General features: G+C 49.5%; 1 protein-coding gene across 1 annotated transcript in view; it reads left to right on the top strand.

Moving 5' to 3' along the window:
- Positions 1-13,720, top strand: part of PHF12 (PHD finger protein 12) — a 37,418-nt gene extending 23,698 nt beyond the window's left edge. Inside the window, exons 11-16 of the mRNA XM_056865331.1 lie at positions 382-492; positions 7,502-7,645; positions 10,476-10,574; positions 10,902-10,984; positions 11,640-11,778; positions 13,320-13,720. Coding sequence (XP_056721309.1) covers positions 382-492; positions 7,502-7,645; positions 10,476-10,574; positions 10,902-10,984; positions 11,640-11,778; positions 13,320-13,678 — 935 coding nt within the window. The 3' untranslated portion in view covers positions 13,679-13,720. The remainder of the gene's footprint in view (positions 1-381; positions 493-7,501; positions 7,646-10,475; positions 10,575-10,901; positions 10,985-11,639; positions 11,779-13,319) is intronic.
- The last annotated feature ends 3,747 nt before the right edge of the window (positions 13,721-17,467 follow it).

Here is a 17,467-nt window from a genome sequence, read left to right as displayed (position 1 = left end):
GTACTAAATCACTAAGAAGCATCATTGAAAAGCCCCAGTAATACTTAACAGCACGTGTAAAAATGAAATAGTTTCCTCTACCCAAAAAGGAAATGGTACCATGTGCCATGATTTCAGGAGCTCAGTTGAGGCTAGAAAGAGTGGGTCTGAGGGTGCGTTGCTGCTAGAAATGGTCTTTAGAGTTGGGTTGTAGTCAGTGGTGTCTCTCTGTCTCCGTTGGTGGGCTTGGGGGTCTCACTGGATGTTCTGGGACTGCTGTAACGATTGTCACCATAAACGTTTTGCACGCCTGCTGTGCAGCAGGCTAGAAATGGCCTGGCTCCATTTGGGGAGAGCAGCAATAAGGTGACAGCTTCTGGTTCTCTCGCCTTCCTCCTGCAGACGGCAAGGTCAGCCCGAGCGTTTTAACGGCGCCCTCAGTGCTGCCCTCCAACTCTGCAGCCCCCCTGGACCTCACCTGTTCCCTGAAAGCATTAATGGATGGCAGCGGAGGTGAGTCCCAGCTCCTTTCTGTTACGTGTTTCCAAAAAGCGGTGTGCTGGTCTGCAGGCTGCCAATCGCTTGCATGTTGATCTTGCTTGCTGCTGTGGCGGCGGTGGCCATGTGACCTGAAACAATCTCTTCCTCACATGGGCTGGCATTGGCATCCAAACTCCCCTATGTAGAGATGTAAATTTCCAAAAAATTTGAAGCCTGGTGGGGAGAGGAATGAAGTTTTGAGCAACTGAAATGTTTATAACCCTGTGCTATCAAGCCAACTTTTAAAAAACTAATTTAACAATGAAATCCATCATTTATAACTTAGCATATCAAATGATAGAGCCCCTGGTGCAGAGTGGTAAACTGCAGTCAAAAGCTCTGCTCACGACCTGAGTTCAATCCCAACGAAAGTCGGTTTCAGGTAGCCAGCTCAAGGTTGACTCTGCCTTCCATCCTTCCGAGGTTGGTAAAATGAGTACCCAGCTTGCTGGGGGTAAAGTGTAGACGACTGGGGAAGGCAATGGCAAACCACTCCGTAAACATAGTCTGCCTAGTAAACGTTGGGATGTGACCTCACCCCATGGGTCAGTAATGACCCCGTGCTTGCACAGGGGACTACCTTTACCTTTTATATCAAATTATTCTATTTGGCATATTCATGGAATTTAAAAGCATAAATGTCTTAGTTTTCCATAAGGAATTGCAAACATACCCAATAGTTGAGAGAGAGTTGCAAACTGCTGCACCCCCTGCAACCTTAGCGCATGCATCTTTAATTTTTGCTCTCTGAAAGGTGTGGGGGAAATAAAAATTGAAGGTAGAAACACATCCCGTAGCAATAAAAAATGTATCATTTGGACAGAAATGGCCTTATAGAGTCACAGTACACAAGACTGCCAGTATATTTGGATATCAGATTATTTATAATGTTGCTAAAATACTGGACTCTTTGAAAATGTATTTATCATTAAAGACATTATAGCATATCAGCTGTTGCCAAAATTAACATTTAAACAGGAAACATATTCAGGAAAATATGTTGTATACGTCTTCACTATACATATAATTATCTAACACTGTAGGTTTTCTTGCATAAAATTTTTCATGCTGCACGTTCTGAATAAAACTTGCCTAAAAAAAACAGTTCATTAATATATATATATATATATATTTGGAGTTGTTTTTTTCAGTGCTCCCCCCAAATTTCCCAATTTTTCTACCGGACAAATTGAACAGAGTCCTTAGATTTTTTTAATGCTATACATTTAGAGCAGTGGTTCCCAAACTTTTCAAGCCACCACCCCCTTGGTTCCACAAACTCAACCCCAGCGCCCCCTACTCTATCCTATAAAAAGCATTATTCAAAATAGGAGTTTCAAAACAGTAACAATTAATTGCACATCTATTCAAAATCAAATGAAAACTTTTTAGTTGAAATTTATTCAACAAAACTGATGAACTTGATCCAGTGGTACCAGCTCTTCAAAGTCTGGAAAAATATTCTGATAGTTTCCACCAAATTTGCCAACATGGTGCCATAGCTTGATCTATTGTAAATTTGTGAACAACACAGTTGAAGGGGCCCACCTCTAGCGCCCCCCTGCTGCCCTTGTGCCTCTTAGTCTCCCCCTAGGTAATCCCACCGCCCCCCAGGGGGTGGTACTGCCCACTTTGGGAACCACTGATATAGAGTGATGGAAAAAACCTATCTTGAGAACCATCACACTCATTCCAAAAGAAAGAAAATAGTTCACAGCTGGGGGGTTTTCCCAGCGCTTCTCAAAAATTTCCTTTTTTTTTCTTTTCAGAATTTCCCCATTTTCCCGCTCTGAAGGAAGGGCATCTTGATCTTTGGGTGTTTCTCACCCATTGCTAGGGGTAGGCAGGACTAAACTAACAACTTCCTGTCTCCTGGCGAGGAACACCTCCCCTTCCAGTTCTTCTCCTGCCTTCGCTGGGGTGAGAGCGTTGCAGCCATAGCTGCTGCCTAGGTCTAGTGAAATTAGGTTAGAATAGATTATTTTCCTTACCTTGCCGTATCTAATTGTTTTCCCTCCCTACCCTCCCTCTCGTTTGGGTATGTTTGTTTTTTAAATTTAAGCTCCCGGCTCTGCCGACCATCAGCTGAGCCACAGGAGAAACAGCTAAGCCGCGGGAAAGACGCGGCAAACAAAATGGCTGCCAGAGAAGCTGCATCGGAGGACATCGAGCTCCTTTCTGATGCAGATCAAGAATTGGCCTTAAAATCGGCTCCCACCGTTAGCCGCCCTGGCAGACTATCGGAGAGGGAGACCGGAAAGTCGTCGCCGCCATCTACTTCGGCTGGAAAATCGCTGAAGAAAAACAAGTCTAATGGCAGGAAAAAAGGCGGCAGCCGCAAGCGCCAGCTTAAGCAGAGTTCCGCTTCGACCTCTAAGGTCCCCGCTGGATCCTCTGCTGCACCTTTGGATGTGGAGCCCAGGATACCTACAGAGGGTAAAGTAACCCACTCTTCTGAGGAATCCTCCCACGTTTGAACAGGTGCATAGTATGATAGAGGGCTCCATGGAAAGACATTTTCAGAGGCTCCAATCTCTTATCCTACCCTTCCAGCAGGATTATCCCTCAGCCACTTCCTCAAGGGTTTTCATATAGTTGGACATCTTCCCCTGGGTCCTCAGTCATATCTGAAACCATGCAGGAGGAGCCTGACTACAGCCAAAGCGCCCCCCTCTAGGCAGTGGCCCACTAAGGCAGCTATGAAAGCAGTGCCAATTAGCCAAGAGCAGAGAAATGAAACCTACCCTGTGGATAGGGATTTTGGGGCTGTCGATAAGGAGGAAGGAGAGTTCGTTTCAGATTAAGAACTCTCCATTGTTCAAGAACAGCAGCCTCGGGTGTTCTGATTATTTCCAGCCTCTTTTGGCCAAGGCACTTTTTGCTTTAGACCTATCTGATGAAGCTGAAGCTCCTGAGGAATCTAAGCCTAAATCCAGATGTAAAGGTTCCAAGGAATATTTCCCACAATGTGAGGTCTAGACTATTAAGGTCCCCTTACCAGAATACTTTGAGAAAGTTATTAGAGCTGAATGGGACAAACCCCTACATAATAAACAGTTCTCTGGCAATGCCAAGAAACTATATGATATGGCCTCATATGCAATAGATATGTTGGAATTGCCTGTGGTAGATGCTCCTATCTCTGCCCTTCAATCCTCTGACTTCCTGGCAGAGGATGGAGTGGGCTTTATTAAAGATCAGCTCGATAGGAAAATGGAATTTCTTTCCAGAAAGGTGCATGAGGCAACTGCACTGTCTATTCAGGCCAATACCACAATAGCACTGATGGCTAGGGCTTCAAATGCCTGGATAAAGAAGCTCACTCAGCTTTTACCCACCGCAGATAAAAAAAATAGCCGAGGGCCTGTCTCGAGTGCTAAAGGCGTCCTCCTTTATGACAGATGCCTCCTTGGACACAGTAATCTTCGCTGCTAGAGCGGTCGCCTCCAATACGGCCATTTTCAGGGCCCTATGGGTAAGGCCATGGTCGGCTGAGTACAGGTCCAAGACCATGTTAATGGGTCACCCATACAAGGGTGGAAAGTTATTTGGAGAGAGACTAGATAAGATGCTCTCCAAAATTAAGGATAAAAATAAGGCGATCCTTAAATCCCATAAAAAGGAACCCCGTCCTGGCCAATACTTTCAGTCCTTTCGATCCTACCATACCTTATCCAGGTTCAGATAGGATCAGAGACGCCCACCCTGGGCTCCTCAGAGAGGGTCCTATCAACGTTTCAACAGATTCAACCGCCCCTCACAACCACAGTCCTTTAGGGCGGACAAACCTGACTAATTCTTCAAAGGAAATAAACAGCGATGCCAGGGATCCAATAGTGGGGGGAAGGTTACAACTTTTCCTTCCACAGTGGCACCACTCCCAGACGGATGCCTGGGTACTACAAATTATTCAGCAGGGATATCTAATAGAATTTCATCACAAGCCTCCAGATCTCTTTGTCGCATCGCCATGCTACCGCAATGCTGTAAAACATCAGAGAACGATGGAAGCCATTTCTCACTTGATCCGGATCGGGGCCATAGAGGAAGTACCTATTCAGGAACATCTCCAGGGAGTTTACTCCATATTTTTCACAGTCCCCAGAAAGAATGGGGACTGGAGGGCTATCCTGGATCTCAAATTTCTCAATCGATTCATCCAGGCCAAACATTTTTGCATGGAGACACTGCGAACCATCATAGAGGCACTGCATCCAAACACCTTCACGACATCCATAGATCTCACAGAGGCTTATATGCATATAAGACGAGCCTCTTATGGTGGACCAAAGTCGACAATCTAACAGTCAGACAACCGTATCTACACGAACAGCCAGTCCAGATGCTTACAGACGCCAGCCTCGAGGGATGGAAAGCCAGTGGCAGACTCCTTTGCTCAGGGCGTATGGAGCCAGTCAGAAACATCTCTCCACATCAGTCTCCTCGAACACAGGGCAGTACGCCTAGCCCTTATCAAATTCCACAACCTTGTCAGAAACAAACATGTGCTAATCAGGACAGACAATGTGGCGACCAAGGCCCACATCAACAAGCAGGGTGGGTCTCACTCCTCTCGCCTGCACCAGAAGTCATCGGCCATCATGATCTGGGCAGAAAAACAACTTTTGTCTCTGAGGGCAGAACGGTTATGGGGCATCCACAACACTGAGGCAGATTGGTTAAGCCGTCAGACCCTCCACGAAGGGGAATGGATGCTGAATACTCAAGTCTTTCAAGCCATCACCAGCTGGTTTGGAACGCCCACGGTGGATCTGTTCGCCTCAGTCCAGAATCGTCAGGTGGAAAGGTTCTTCTCCCAGTTCTACCATCCGGAAGCAGAGCAAATGGACGCTGTTCTGACTCAGTGGCCTCCGGGTCTCCTATACGCCTTTCCACCACTTCCTATCCTTCCGAAAGTCATCAGGAAGATAAGGGCAGAGAGAGCGGAAGTCATCCTGATCACTCCCAATTGGCCATGCCGGCCGTGGTTTCCTGAACTCATGGAGCTCTCCATCAGGGCACCTTGGCAGATTCCGACATCCTTGGATCTCCTTCAACAAGGACCAATGATTCATCCAGATCCTGGATGGTTTCAATTGTCCGCTTGGAGGTTGAAAGGGCAAGGCTCTTAGCCCTTGGGCTTTCCATGGAGATGGTGGGGACCATCAAAGCCAGACATCCTTCTACTACAAGGATATATCAATACACCTGGAAAGCCTTCTCCAGGTGGTGTCACTGGAAGACGATCAACCCTATCTCTCCTAAGCTACCTCAGTTACTGGACTTTTTACAGAACGGTGCACAGCAGGGCCTTAGAGCGGCAACCTTACGAAAGCAAGTGTCTGCTATTGCCTCAGACTGTCTGGATATTGATGGGATTCCTCTGTCATCACACCCTCAGGTTAAGGCTTTTATTAAAGGAGTAGCTCCGGTGACTCACCGCTTCCCTACCTGGAGACTGAACACTACTTTCTGCTCTAACCAAAAGTCCCTTCTAACCTATTAGAGAAGTTTCCTTACGATTAGTAAGGATGAAGACCTTATTTTTAGTGGCCATAACCTCTGCCAGGAGGGTTTCAGAATTGGGTGCCCTCTTTATTCGCAAAGACTTGTGTATCTTTCACAAAGATAAAGTCGTGCTACGTACTGATCCCTCGTTCACCCCCAAAGTGGGTTCCCGGTTTCATCAGTCTCCCTTCCTTTTGTCCTAATCCTTCTACTCCCAGAGAGCGGAGTTGGCACACCTTGGACCTGCGTAGAGCTATTTATATATCTAGAACTGAATCCATTAGGAGAATGGAATTTATGTTTATCTCCATTTCTGCACCCAACAAGGGACTTCGCATGTCCCGACAGTCTATCAGCACATCCATTAGACAATGCATCAGAGAAGCCTACCTAGCCAGTGGTCTCCAAGTTCTGAATGGGATCACAGCCCATTCACTGCAAAGCGCAGCCACGTCGGCCGCATTTTTCAAACAAGACTCCACTGAAGAGATCTGTAAAGCGGCTACTTGGTCCAACGTGACTACCTTCATTAGACATTATCGAATCAATACTATGGCATCCGCCGAAGCGGCATTCAGCAGACGTATTTTACAGCACGTGGTGGAAGATGATGAGGACTGAGTTCCCACCCGTTATTTCATTGCTCTTGGAGATCCCAAAGATCAAGATGCCCTTCCTTCAGAGTGGGAAAGGTACATTGTTTACTCACCGAGAAGGTCCTTTCCGCTCTGAAGTAGAAGGGCATCTTGCCCACCCGGAGATGGCAACATCATCTTACAAGGGTGGACTGAAGCACACCAAACTGGCCTACGGTTTCAATCGGCCTAATAATATTGTAGCAATACATATAGAATGGTTCTAAGTTTATCGTTCAGTTTATTGTTGTTTGTACTCCTTGTTTGTGAGTGCCTTTCCCTGTCTCTTGAGCTTGCTGTAGAATAACTGGAAGGGGAGGTGTTCCTTGCCAGGAAACAGGAAGTTGTTAGTTTAGTCCTGCCTACCCCTAGCAATGGGCGAGAAACACCCAAAGATCAAGATGCCCTTCTACTTCAGAGCAGAAAGGCCCTTCTCGGTGAGTAAACAATCTACCTTTTCCCCCTGGACCTTCACATTTCTACTCTCGAGTCTCGTCAGTGAGCCTTTACTAGGAATGTTGCAACTGCTGTAGGCTTGAGGCGGGCTGACCCACTGCAGTCTCCTATTGCTTGCCACTCTCCTACAAAAAAGCCAAAGGCGGTTGGTTACGACAGAGGCAGCACACAGAGGGGGAAATGCTCCATATGTCTGTTCTGACTCTGAGATAGCAGGAGAGCGGGCTAGCCCTATCTGATCACGTTTCCCGCTGCTGTTTCCTGCTGCGGGAGCAGCATTTGCTCTAGGACTGGATGCTTTGCTTCTAGTAGCCAAGAGAGGTGTACTCGGCACTCGCCACTCACAACCCCCTCACTCAGCAGCCTTCTTCTTCCCTCGACAGAGATAGAGATTAGCATGCTGGACGAGAAGCTGGTCAAGTTCCTGGCCTTGCAGAGAATCCATCAGCTCTTTGCTTCCAAAGTGCAGCCCCTCACAGGCAGCAGCGGTGCCTCCCAGCCCAGCCCCGAGGGCAGTCAGGCTGAAGGTAGGTGCAAGCAGAACTTCGGCATCTCCCACTGCTCTTGGGCATTGGTCGTACGCAGCGTCTGCCACCTTGCCCGCTCTGGAGGCATGGAGGAATACCAACATGTTCAGTCGAGCTACGTTTTCAACCACTGCCACACTCCTCCAAAGCAAATTGTGGAGATGAGTGGACAGTGGGATTTGGGAGCATCAGTCACACTCTCAAATTATTCTCCAGGCCTCATCAACAACTTATTGGCTTTTCTCTTTTGCGGTTTCCCATCATGGGGGGAGGGATGATCCGTCGAGGCTGGGAGCCTGGCTGGGGCTGTTTCTTTCCCCCTCCTCTGAACTGCTGGTTCCCTCCAGGGCTCCATTTGGGTGCTGCACAGGAAGCAGCAAAGAAAGGGCAGAAGTAGCAAAGAAAGGGTCGGCCCTGGCTCTGGCCTGGTGGAATGCTCTGCCAAGGAACACCAGGGCCCTGCGGGAATGAAGGTAGTCCCACAGGCTCTGTAAGATAGAGCTATTCCACCAGGCCTGCAACTGAGGGCAGCCGCAAATACCATCTTTGCTGGCCTCCCCCACCCCTCACCCTTCAAGTATTTCAAATGGTTTGATTGAGGGGCAGCCTTCTGTGTGGGATTTTGTAGTAGAGAGGGATTTGTATGCCATCTCTGATTATAGTTTTAAGGTTTGATTTTATTAACAGTTTTATTGTTGTTGTTATTATATGTTTAGTAAGTTTTTTAAATGATGTCTGCCCTGAGCCAGCTTGCTAGGGAGGGCGGACTACAAATATGAAAAATAAAAATAAAATACGAAATACATAAATGATAGATGCCAGTTGCTGGGTGTGGGGGCTAGGTGGAGATCAGGGGCTTATTCCCCTCCCAAGAGATTTGGGACTTGCTCCGCCAGCGCTTTTGCAAATGGGTATGGACCCATTTTATAGACTAACTATAAATGAAAGAGTCAAAGATACTGAGTGTCAAACGGATCTCTTGAGATCCCCTGCATTTATAGCACCTCAACATTCCAGGTATATTCTAGCACCAGCTGTATATTTATACTCCCTGGAAAGGAACACACATAGGAGGGCCTATACACTGGCCAGATGTGCAGCCCTACCATCTACCATATTAGAAGGGAGATTTAAGAAAATTCCCAGGGTGGAGAGACTTTGCCCATGTAACACAGGGGAGCTGGAAACCATTGAGCGTGTATTTTTTAGATGTCCCCTCTACAAGTCAGCCCTTCAATATTATTGACCCTTTGATTAGGGAAATGGGCTCTAGTGATGAGGGTGAATGGACCAAAAGCTGGAGCTGGGAGACAGCTCACCAATCACCACCCAGGTTGCAAAATAACTATGCAGTAGCAATGAAGCTATGTCACCTTAATGTACTTCCTTAATCTGTGGAAATGTAAACTTGGGTGATTCCTAATTTTATTGGCCTTGGTTGTAAACATCTACTCTGTATGGTCAGTTTCTAGCCGCAAATAAGAATTTATTTATTCCCCTCCCAAGAGTGTTATGTTTTGAAGCACTATTTTTTTAGCATTTGCAACAAAAGATGTGCGTATTTTACACATAGCGTCTCCAACCACCTTAAGCCTAGCCCCCTGCCTATTTTTAGAGGGAGTGTTCCAAGTGGAGGTGCGCTCGGTGCCAAAATAAGGGTAGGACTGAGTCTATTGGGGGGGGGGCAGTTTTAGACAGAATGGACCCATTGAGGAAGACACCGAAATTCTACTTTAAAAAAATGATTTGTCCCTTCTCTCCTCCCTTTCCAAAAACAAACCCAAGCCCTCCAGCAGAGACCGAGGGCTGTGCAGGTGCTGTCCCTGTTCCAGCAGGGACCGCTGTTCTGCCTCAAGCAGTTGTTGGCAAGAGGTCATGGCCTGTGGCCCGTGTTTGCAGAGTTTGGCTCTCATCTGAAGGAAAGCATGCTCTTGCCCCCCCCCCATGCCTCAAACTTGAGTTGTCAGGAGGTTGTTCTCATAGCTCACACGACTGAAGGTGTGTGTTCTCCCCCATAAAGGATCCTTTCAAGTCCTTTGCACACAGTTCGGACCTCCAAAAAGATCTTTTTAAAGCTATGACACCCTGTTGAAGGAATGAGGGGCAGGGGAGGCGAGGTTTTTGGGAAACCAGCATGGCTTTTCATACCCTACTTCGGACAGCCAGGAAGATGCCTGTTGGGCTACGGAGCCAGTTGCGTGCGCATCTGAGAACAGATTGCATGTTGCATTCTGTCAAGCGCAGTGGTGTGTGTGTCAGGAGCCAGCATCTTCATTCAGAAGGACATTCAATTTAGGCTGTGGTTCATGTGACATCTGGGTGGAAGGCTGCTTTAGGGTCTGGGCTGCCTTAATTTGATCAGGTATAAAAGCCAGTATAGACAAAACACTGTATCACATTCAAAAGGAATTCTTCTCAAATTATATTATGTATTCTAACTTTATCAATTTCTGACAATCATATACAATATAACAACAATATTATATGCAAACAAAAAGGATCCTAATTGGTTACATACAAACTGAAAGCGCAGTGCTAATATTTCTCACTATGATTCAATAAGAGTTCATAAATCTTCAGCCTCGTGGTATACGTTTCATACATAGGTTGCCAATTTGATCAGGGGCAGAAGTTGGGGGGGGGTGTTCCAAAGGCGAGGGCTTCCTCCTCTTTTCCCTGCTCCTGCCTTTGTTCTTAGGGGGATGAGGTGTGTGTTCTGCTCCTGCCATCTAATGAGCGCCTCTGCTCTGCTGTCACAGGGGAGGGTATTGAGGTAGGTTTCTCTCTCTTCGGGGGCACTTGCTATTGAGATCACCTTTCTGTCTTGCAGGGCAGAGGAAGGAGGTGCAGGCCCGGGCTGTCTTCTACCCTCTGCTGGGGATGGGCAGCGCCGTCAACATGTGCTACAGGACCCTCTACATTGGGACAGGCAAGGGCCCACTCATTGCATGGCTAGGGACCCCCGGCTAGAGCGCGGCCCACAGCTCCCAGCCCACCTCGAATCCCCCTCTGGGCCATGCAGAAACTCCACGTGACCGTGCTGCAAGCCATTCCCACTGCCAAGTCAGTTGGGAAAGGGGTCGTCTCGGAGGCTTCCAACTAACAATTGGAGGGGGGGGCTTCCCCTTCACATGGGAGGTGGGGGGGCTGAATTCCCTCTCAGCATCTTTCCTGCTCCCAATTTGGATTTGCCTTCTGCCTGAATCCAAGCTTGCAGGTGACCCAAGAGTCTCATCCCTTCTCGTTCCCTTGGCAGGAGCTGACATGGACGTGTGCCTTACAAACTACGGTCACTGCAACTACGTGTCTGGCAAGCACGCCTGCATCTTCTACGATGAGGTGAGCTTGTAGGCTGTGGGGGGCCCCCTGCACAAAAAAAGGCCTGTGATGCATCCTGGGAAGGGAGATAGATTAAATGCATGCATCTGCTGGGGGGCGGGGGAGGGTTAGGTAAAGTCTTCCTTCTGTGGGGTCATCCAGAGGGGTCGGGGGCCCTTGCCCACTTGAGCACATGAAGGTACCTTCTACTGAATCAGACCTTTGGTCCATCAAAGTCAGTATTGTGTCAATTGTACTGTTCGCTCAGTTCAGGAGGTTTTAATGCCTTCTTGCTTTCAAGGCAGAAAGGGCAGGACTAAATTAAGAGGAGGGGGCAAGGTGTCTCTGGCCTTGCAAGGGAAGTATATCAGGCAGGAAAAAAATTGGGTCTCCTCTGTAGTGAACACATGAAGCTGCCTTTGTCTGAATCAGACCCTTGGTCCTTCAAAGTTAGTGTTGTCTACTCAGACTGGCAGGGGCTCTCCAGGGTCTCAGGCAGAGGTGTTTCATTTCACCGACTTGCCTAGTCCCTTTAACTGGAGATGCTGGAAATTGAGAACCTGGGACCTTCTGCATGCCAAGCAGATGCTCTATAAACGGAGCCACGGCCCTTCTCCGGCCCTCGCCATCCTGGTTATTTCCCTGGTGAATGGATTTCCTTTTTCCTCCTTCCCAGAACACCAAGCATTACGAGCTGCTCAACTACAGTGAGCATGGCACAACGGTCGACAACGTCCTGTACTCGTGTGACTTCTCCGAGAAGACGGCCCTCACCCCTCCCAGCAGTATGGTTGCCAAAGTGCAGAGTGTGATCAGTAAGTTCTAGATGCCACGGCCTCTCTGGCCGGAGAAGCGCTGGGCTCATTCCTGCCGCCACGTGTCATGCACTGGAACCTGCAGTGGCCCCCGTTGTGTGAAGACCCCCCCCAAAAAAAACTTTATGCCCCTTGCACAGTGCCGCGCACCTGAGCAGCTTGCAGAGAGAACTGAGCATCTCTGACCTCCCCTCTCTGGCCCAGTGGCTTGTCAGTTTGTGCGTGTGTGTAAAGTGCCATCGAGTCGCAGCTGACTTACGGCAACTCAGTAGGGGTTTTCAAGGCAAGAGGGTAACAGAGATGTTTTGCCATTGCCTTCCTCTGCATAGCGAGCCTGGGATTCCTTGGAGGTCTCATCCAAATACGACCTTTCTTAGCTTCTGAGATCTGACATGATCTCAGAGGTGCTGACCTCATTTGTTATGAGGGCCAGATATGACATACATGTCACTTGGTCAGGCTGGGCCATGCCTCACCAGCCCAGATTGGCGGGGGGGAGGTGGCTGCCTCAGCTGGCTTGCGGGCTGGATAAGGGCTCTCAAGGGGCTGGATCTTAAAAAGAGGTTAGATGGCCATCTGTCAGCAATGCTGATTCTGTGACCTTAGGCAGATGATGAGAGGGAGGGCATCTTGGCCATCTTCTGGTCACTAGGGGTGTGGGCGGGGGGAGGTAGTTGTAAATTTCCTGCATTGTGCAGGGGGTTGGACTTGATGGCCCTGGTGGTCCCTTCCAACTATGATTCTATGACCATATATTTGACACCCCTGAGCTAGCCTTTACTCTCTCGAAATCTGGTGAACCCCCTTCAGGCCAGCTGCCTGTGCTCTACTTTGGGACATATTTGGCAGCTTAATATTCATCAGAATCTGGCCCCCAAAACACCGTGCCTCTGAATGCTTCTGGTCTCGTCATTCTCCGTGTCTAGTCTTCCTTGCATCAGGATTGGTTACCATTGCAGTCTCTGTGGAGCTTTTAAATGTTTTTGAAGTACCAGATAGCCCAAGCTGGCCTTCTATGCTGATTTTCCTTGGGAGCACAGAGAAAAGCGCCAGGACGTGCTCACCCAGGCAAAAGCCTTGGGCCAGCCCCCTCTTGCTAGCTCATCTTTGTGTGGCCTCCAAGTGCTGCAGCTTCCTTTTCCAAATTCCCCCCCTCCTTCCCAGGAAACCCACATCACTGGCTTGGGTGTTCTTGCTCTTCACATGCTTGGGAGCCAGCGTGGTGTAGTAGCTAAGAGCAGTTGTTTAGAGCGGTGGACTCTGGAGAACCGGGTTTGATTCCCCGCTCTTCCACATGAAGCCTGCTGGGTGACCTTGGGTTAGTCACAGCTCTTCTAGAGCTCTCTCAGCCCCACCTACCTCACAGGGGGTTCGTGGTGGGGAAGGGAAGGTGACTGTAGGCTGGTTTGAGTCTTCCTTAAGTGGTAGAGAAAGTCAGCATATAAAAAACAACTCTTCTTCTTCTACCTGATCCAGAATGAAATACGCAGTCACGTTCATTCTGGAGAGGCCCTGTCCTCATCCACGTCTTCTTTTTCCAGAGCGCCACAAGAACCGGAAACAGGAGGAGGAACAGCCGCCGGCACCACCGCCGAGCGAAGAGGCAGCCGTGATGAGGTCCCAGGCACAAGGCTCGCTCCGGAAGCCCTGCAGCTGCAAAGCCAGCAGCTCCAGCCTGATCGGGGGCAGCGGGGCTGGCTGGGAGGGGACGGCCCTCCTGCACCACGGCAGCTACATCAAGCTGGGCTGCCTGCAGTTCGTCTTCAGCATTACGGAGTTTGCGACCAAACAGCCCAAAGGGGGGGACGCCGCTGCCTTAGCACAAGACACAGACTTGGCCGAGAAGCTGTCCTTCAAGCCTCACCAGGTCCCCGTACTGCGCTCCAATTCAGTGCCCTAGGAGCGGACCCGGGGGGTGGGAGGCCTCCCTCCAGATCGAGGCAAAACCCCATTGACTCGCGAACCATGTCTTCTGGATTCCCCCCACCCACCCCCTACGCGGGCCACGAGACTGTTGCCGCCCTTTTGCATGAAGTGAAGAACTTTTACCTTTTTTTTTAATTGTTTGCTCAAGTTTTAGGGGCATTTGCACATATATTTGTACTATACATTTCATTTAAAAAGCGAGAAAGGCAACTGCAGCGCCCGGGGCGGAGCCGGCGAAGGCAGCCGGCTTGCGGACGTCGCCGGGGGCCCGAGCGCTCCCCTTGCAGTTGTAAAATAATCAAAAACTTGTTCTATTTTGTGCCAGTGACAATAGTTTTATATTAAAAAAAGAGAAATACAGTTTTCATACAGCAAAAATCTCTATACAATTATCACTGTTTTATTTAATGTAAAGACGTGCTATTCTCCTGCCGGTTTCTCCCCTTCCCCCCCCCCCGGCCTCTGGTGCCCCCTCCCTGCTACAGTTGCACTAGGTGGATTGTGGGCAGCGAGAACAGAGGCCTTATTTTTTCCCCCGACGGGCATCCTCTTTTTTTCTTTCGGGATAATAAGAAGTATTTGGGGGTTCTGTGTAAATACATCCAGTGACGGCATTGTTCCGTGTTTTTTAAGCTGTGTACAGTGCTACATGTTGGTATGACGTTGCCTCCGGTTGTCTATTGTAGCAAAGCGTTTCTTTGTCGTAAGCCTGTTTTTGTCCTTTTGTTCCACCAATCACCACCTCCTCCTCCCCCTTCCCAGCCCCGTTCCTAAGTTCTGATGTACAGAAGTAATTGCAATGTTTTAGGCTTTACAGAAACTTTTTTTCCTGTATTCTGTATATAAAACAACAAAATCTGTCACTCGCTGGTTTCCGCCTGTCTGTCCGGACCTCGGGCCGGCCCTGTCTCGGCCGTGTAAAAGCTCCATCCGCGGGGGGGCGGGGGTTCCTGGAGGCAGATTCCCTGCTTGTGCCTCCGCCCTCCAGAGCAGCAGCTCCTCCCGCGTGCTGCTGTGTGGACCGGAGCTGATGGCTTCCCCTTCACCAGGTGAAGATTTGGGGCCTGAGGGAGGCCGCCCCTTCCTTTTCCTGCTTTGGCATTGCGGCAGAGGGATGGGCAGCAGCCCCACAGCCTTGTGGGAAAGCACTCCCTGCCTTTTCACAGTCGCCGCCACCCGCTCGGCCCTGGAGGCAAGAGCTGCTGAATTTCAAACAGTCTTAACGCTCACTTTCTGACCTAGACATTCTTCCTTTTTTTTTGTACGAAACCATTGAAGATCTTATGATTGTTCCAGTGGCATTAAGTCTGTATTAATAATAAACTCACATGCTACGATTTAAAAAATCACACCGCTGGGCTAGGCCTGCACCATTCTTTTATTTTGCTCTCCTTAGCTGCCCCGAAGACCCTAGCGCCCTCTCTCCCATTTCTTCACCCCAGAGGCACTCAGAGGCAGAACCCTGTGTTTGGTCTGCAGGTGACCTTGGGCATCTCTAGTTCTACAGGTATACACCGAGCCGCAGCTCTGCTCAAGCCCCTGCCAGCCAATGTAAATGGGGCAGGCCAGTGGTGTGAATCTGTGTAAAGCTGCTTCTCCAGAGGACCCTCCCTCCTCTGTGCTCCTGCTGCAGGAGAGAGGGCAGTTTTTGCCCCTCCTGGCTGTTGTCTGTGTGGGCACAGAAAGCGAGGCAGAAGACTCCCTTCCATTTCATACGATGGCTGATTGGGACAAGGGCATTCATCCACTTCCCTAGAGATGAGGTGGTGGCAAAGTACCAAAGAGAGAACAGATCTGTGTTAAAGAACTTGCAGCCTGAATTTTTGCCAAGTGAGGAAAGCAACGGGGAGGGGCTGTGGCTCAGTGGTAGAGCCTCTGCTTGGCATGCGGAAGGTCCCTGGTTCAACTCCCAGCATCTCCAGCTAAAGGGACTAGGCAAGTAGGTGATGTGAAAGACCTCTGCCTGAGACCCCAGAGAGCCGCTGCCAGTCTGAGTAGACAGTACTGACTGATGGACCACGGGTCTGATTCAGTAGAAGGCAGCTTCATGTGTTCATTAATGTGAACAAATACCGTTGCCATGCACTTGCTAGAGAAAAGACGAAAGGGGAGAATACAAGATGGTGCATCAGCAGAGGTCACCTTGAGGGTTCCTGATTGTCGGGAGGGGGGCTGTGTGGAATTAGGGTGTTACGGTAGCTTTCCCAAAATGTTTGGCACCATCCCTCCTGGCTCATTTGCAGGACATTAGCAGGTAGGCACCACACTGTAAGGCAAAATGGAGAGGATGGGAGAGTAGAAACTGAAGTTGAGAGGGGCCCAGTTCCTCATAACCTTGCCCCCCCCCCACTAAAGATTTTTTATGGCCATGGCCCACAGACCAGCGCTAATCACATTTACATGTTCAAGTTACGTTTTCTCCCTCAAACCAACTAACAGAATAGTGTTATGAACAAGTTCTCGGTTTTACTTTGTTTGTGTTGTGTGTTTCTGGCCACCTTGAATTTTTACACGCCTTCTGCTTGCTGATGGGAGACTCCTTTGTTCTTCTAAGCTATAGCTGATGTTCCTTCTGTCTTGTGGGCAGATGTGATGAGCTGTGATTCTCAAGTTTATTCTGAAGGCAGCCCTGTTGAGATAGTCTTCAGGGTGCCTTCCCCAGGCACGTGGACGGCACTTCATACTCTCACAGAGTGTCGTCCAAAGGGAGGGAATCTGCCAGTCAGGAAGCCGGGCTGAAGTTTTCCTGGAACCCTACATTTTGCACAAATCTCTTGGACCCGTGAGCTACAATAGGCAATGGTAATCGTTACCATGCAGTCCCTTTGGTCAAGGGGAGGCTCAGTGGTAGAGCATCTGCTTGGCACGCAGAAGGTCCTAGGTTCAATCCCCGGCATCTCCAGTTAAAGGGACTAGGCAGGTAGGTCATGTGAAAGGTCCTTTTGTTTCCAACAGCCAGCTACCTTGGGAATCTTTAAAAAGACTGGCATGAAGAGAAGGGATACATCCAAGGTGGCGTGCAGCATTGGATGCTCAGAGGCTGCCTTCCTCGCTGCCCAGGGGGCTCCATAGCTGGCTACTCTCGATAGGTGTGCCTTTCATGAATTTATCTAAGCCTCTGTGGTTGCCGAGGGGCTGTGGCTAAGGGGTAGAACATCTGCTTGGCACGCAGAAGGCCCCAGGTTCAATCCCCGGCATCTCCAGCTAAAGGGACTAGGCAAGCAGGTGATGTGAAAGACCCTGCAGAGCTGCTGCTGGTTGAGTAGACAAGACTGACTTGGATTGACCAAGGGTCTGATTCAGTAGAAGGCAGCTTTATGCATTCTCAATCATTTGGGGAGGGGTGTGGCTCAGTGGTAGAGCCTCTGCTTGGCATGCAGAAGGTCCCAGGTTCAATCCCCAGCATCTCCAGGTAAAGGGACCAGGCAAGTAGGTGATGGGAAAGACCTCAGCCTGAGACCCTGGAGAGCCGCTGCCGGTCTGAGTAGACAGTACTGACTCGGGTCTGATTCAGCATAAGGCAGCTTCATGTGTGTTCAATGCAGCAGGAAGGTAGATTTACTAACCCTTGGAGGAGGGGTGCATCCAGCCGCCGTGGTGCCACGTTTCCACTGAAAACGACCCAGCAGAGGGCGGACAGAACGATGGCGCTGGTCGTGATGGAAAGCCCCGGCCTGCCCAGCGCCACAGCCTTGCTCCGCGGCTCCTGCGCGCCCCCCACCTCCGCCGTGTTTACTTCGGCTTCCGCAATCGCCTTACCATG

The sequence above is a fragment of the Euleptes europaea genome, chromosome 19 (genome assembly GCF_029931775.1).
Source record: "Euleptes europaea isolate rEulEur1 chromosome 19, rEulEur1.hap1, whole genome shotgun sequence".
NCBI lineage: Eukaryota > Metazoa > Chordata > Lepidosauria > Squamata > Sphaerodactylidae > Euleptes > Euleptes europaea.
Note: the sequence above shows the minus strand (reverse complement) of the source record. Positions and strands in the feature narration are given on the sequence as shown.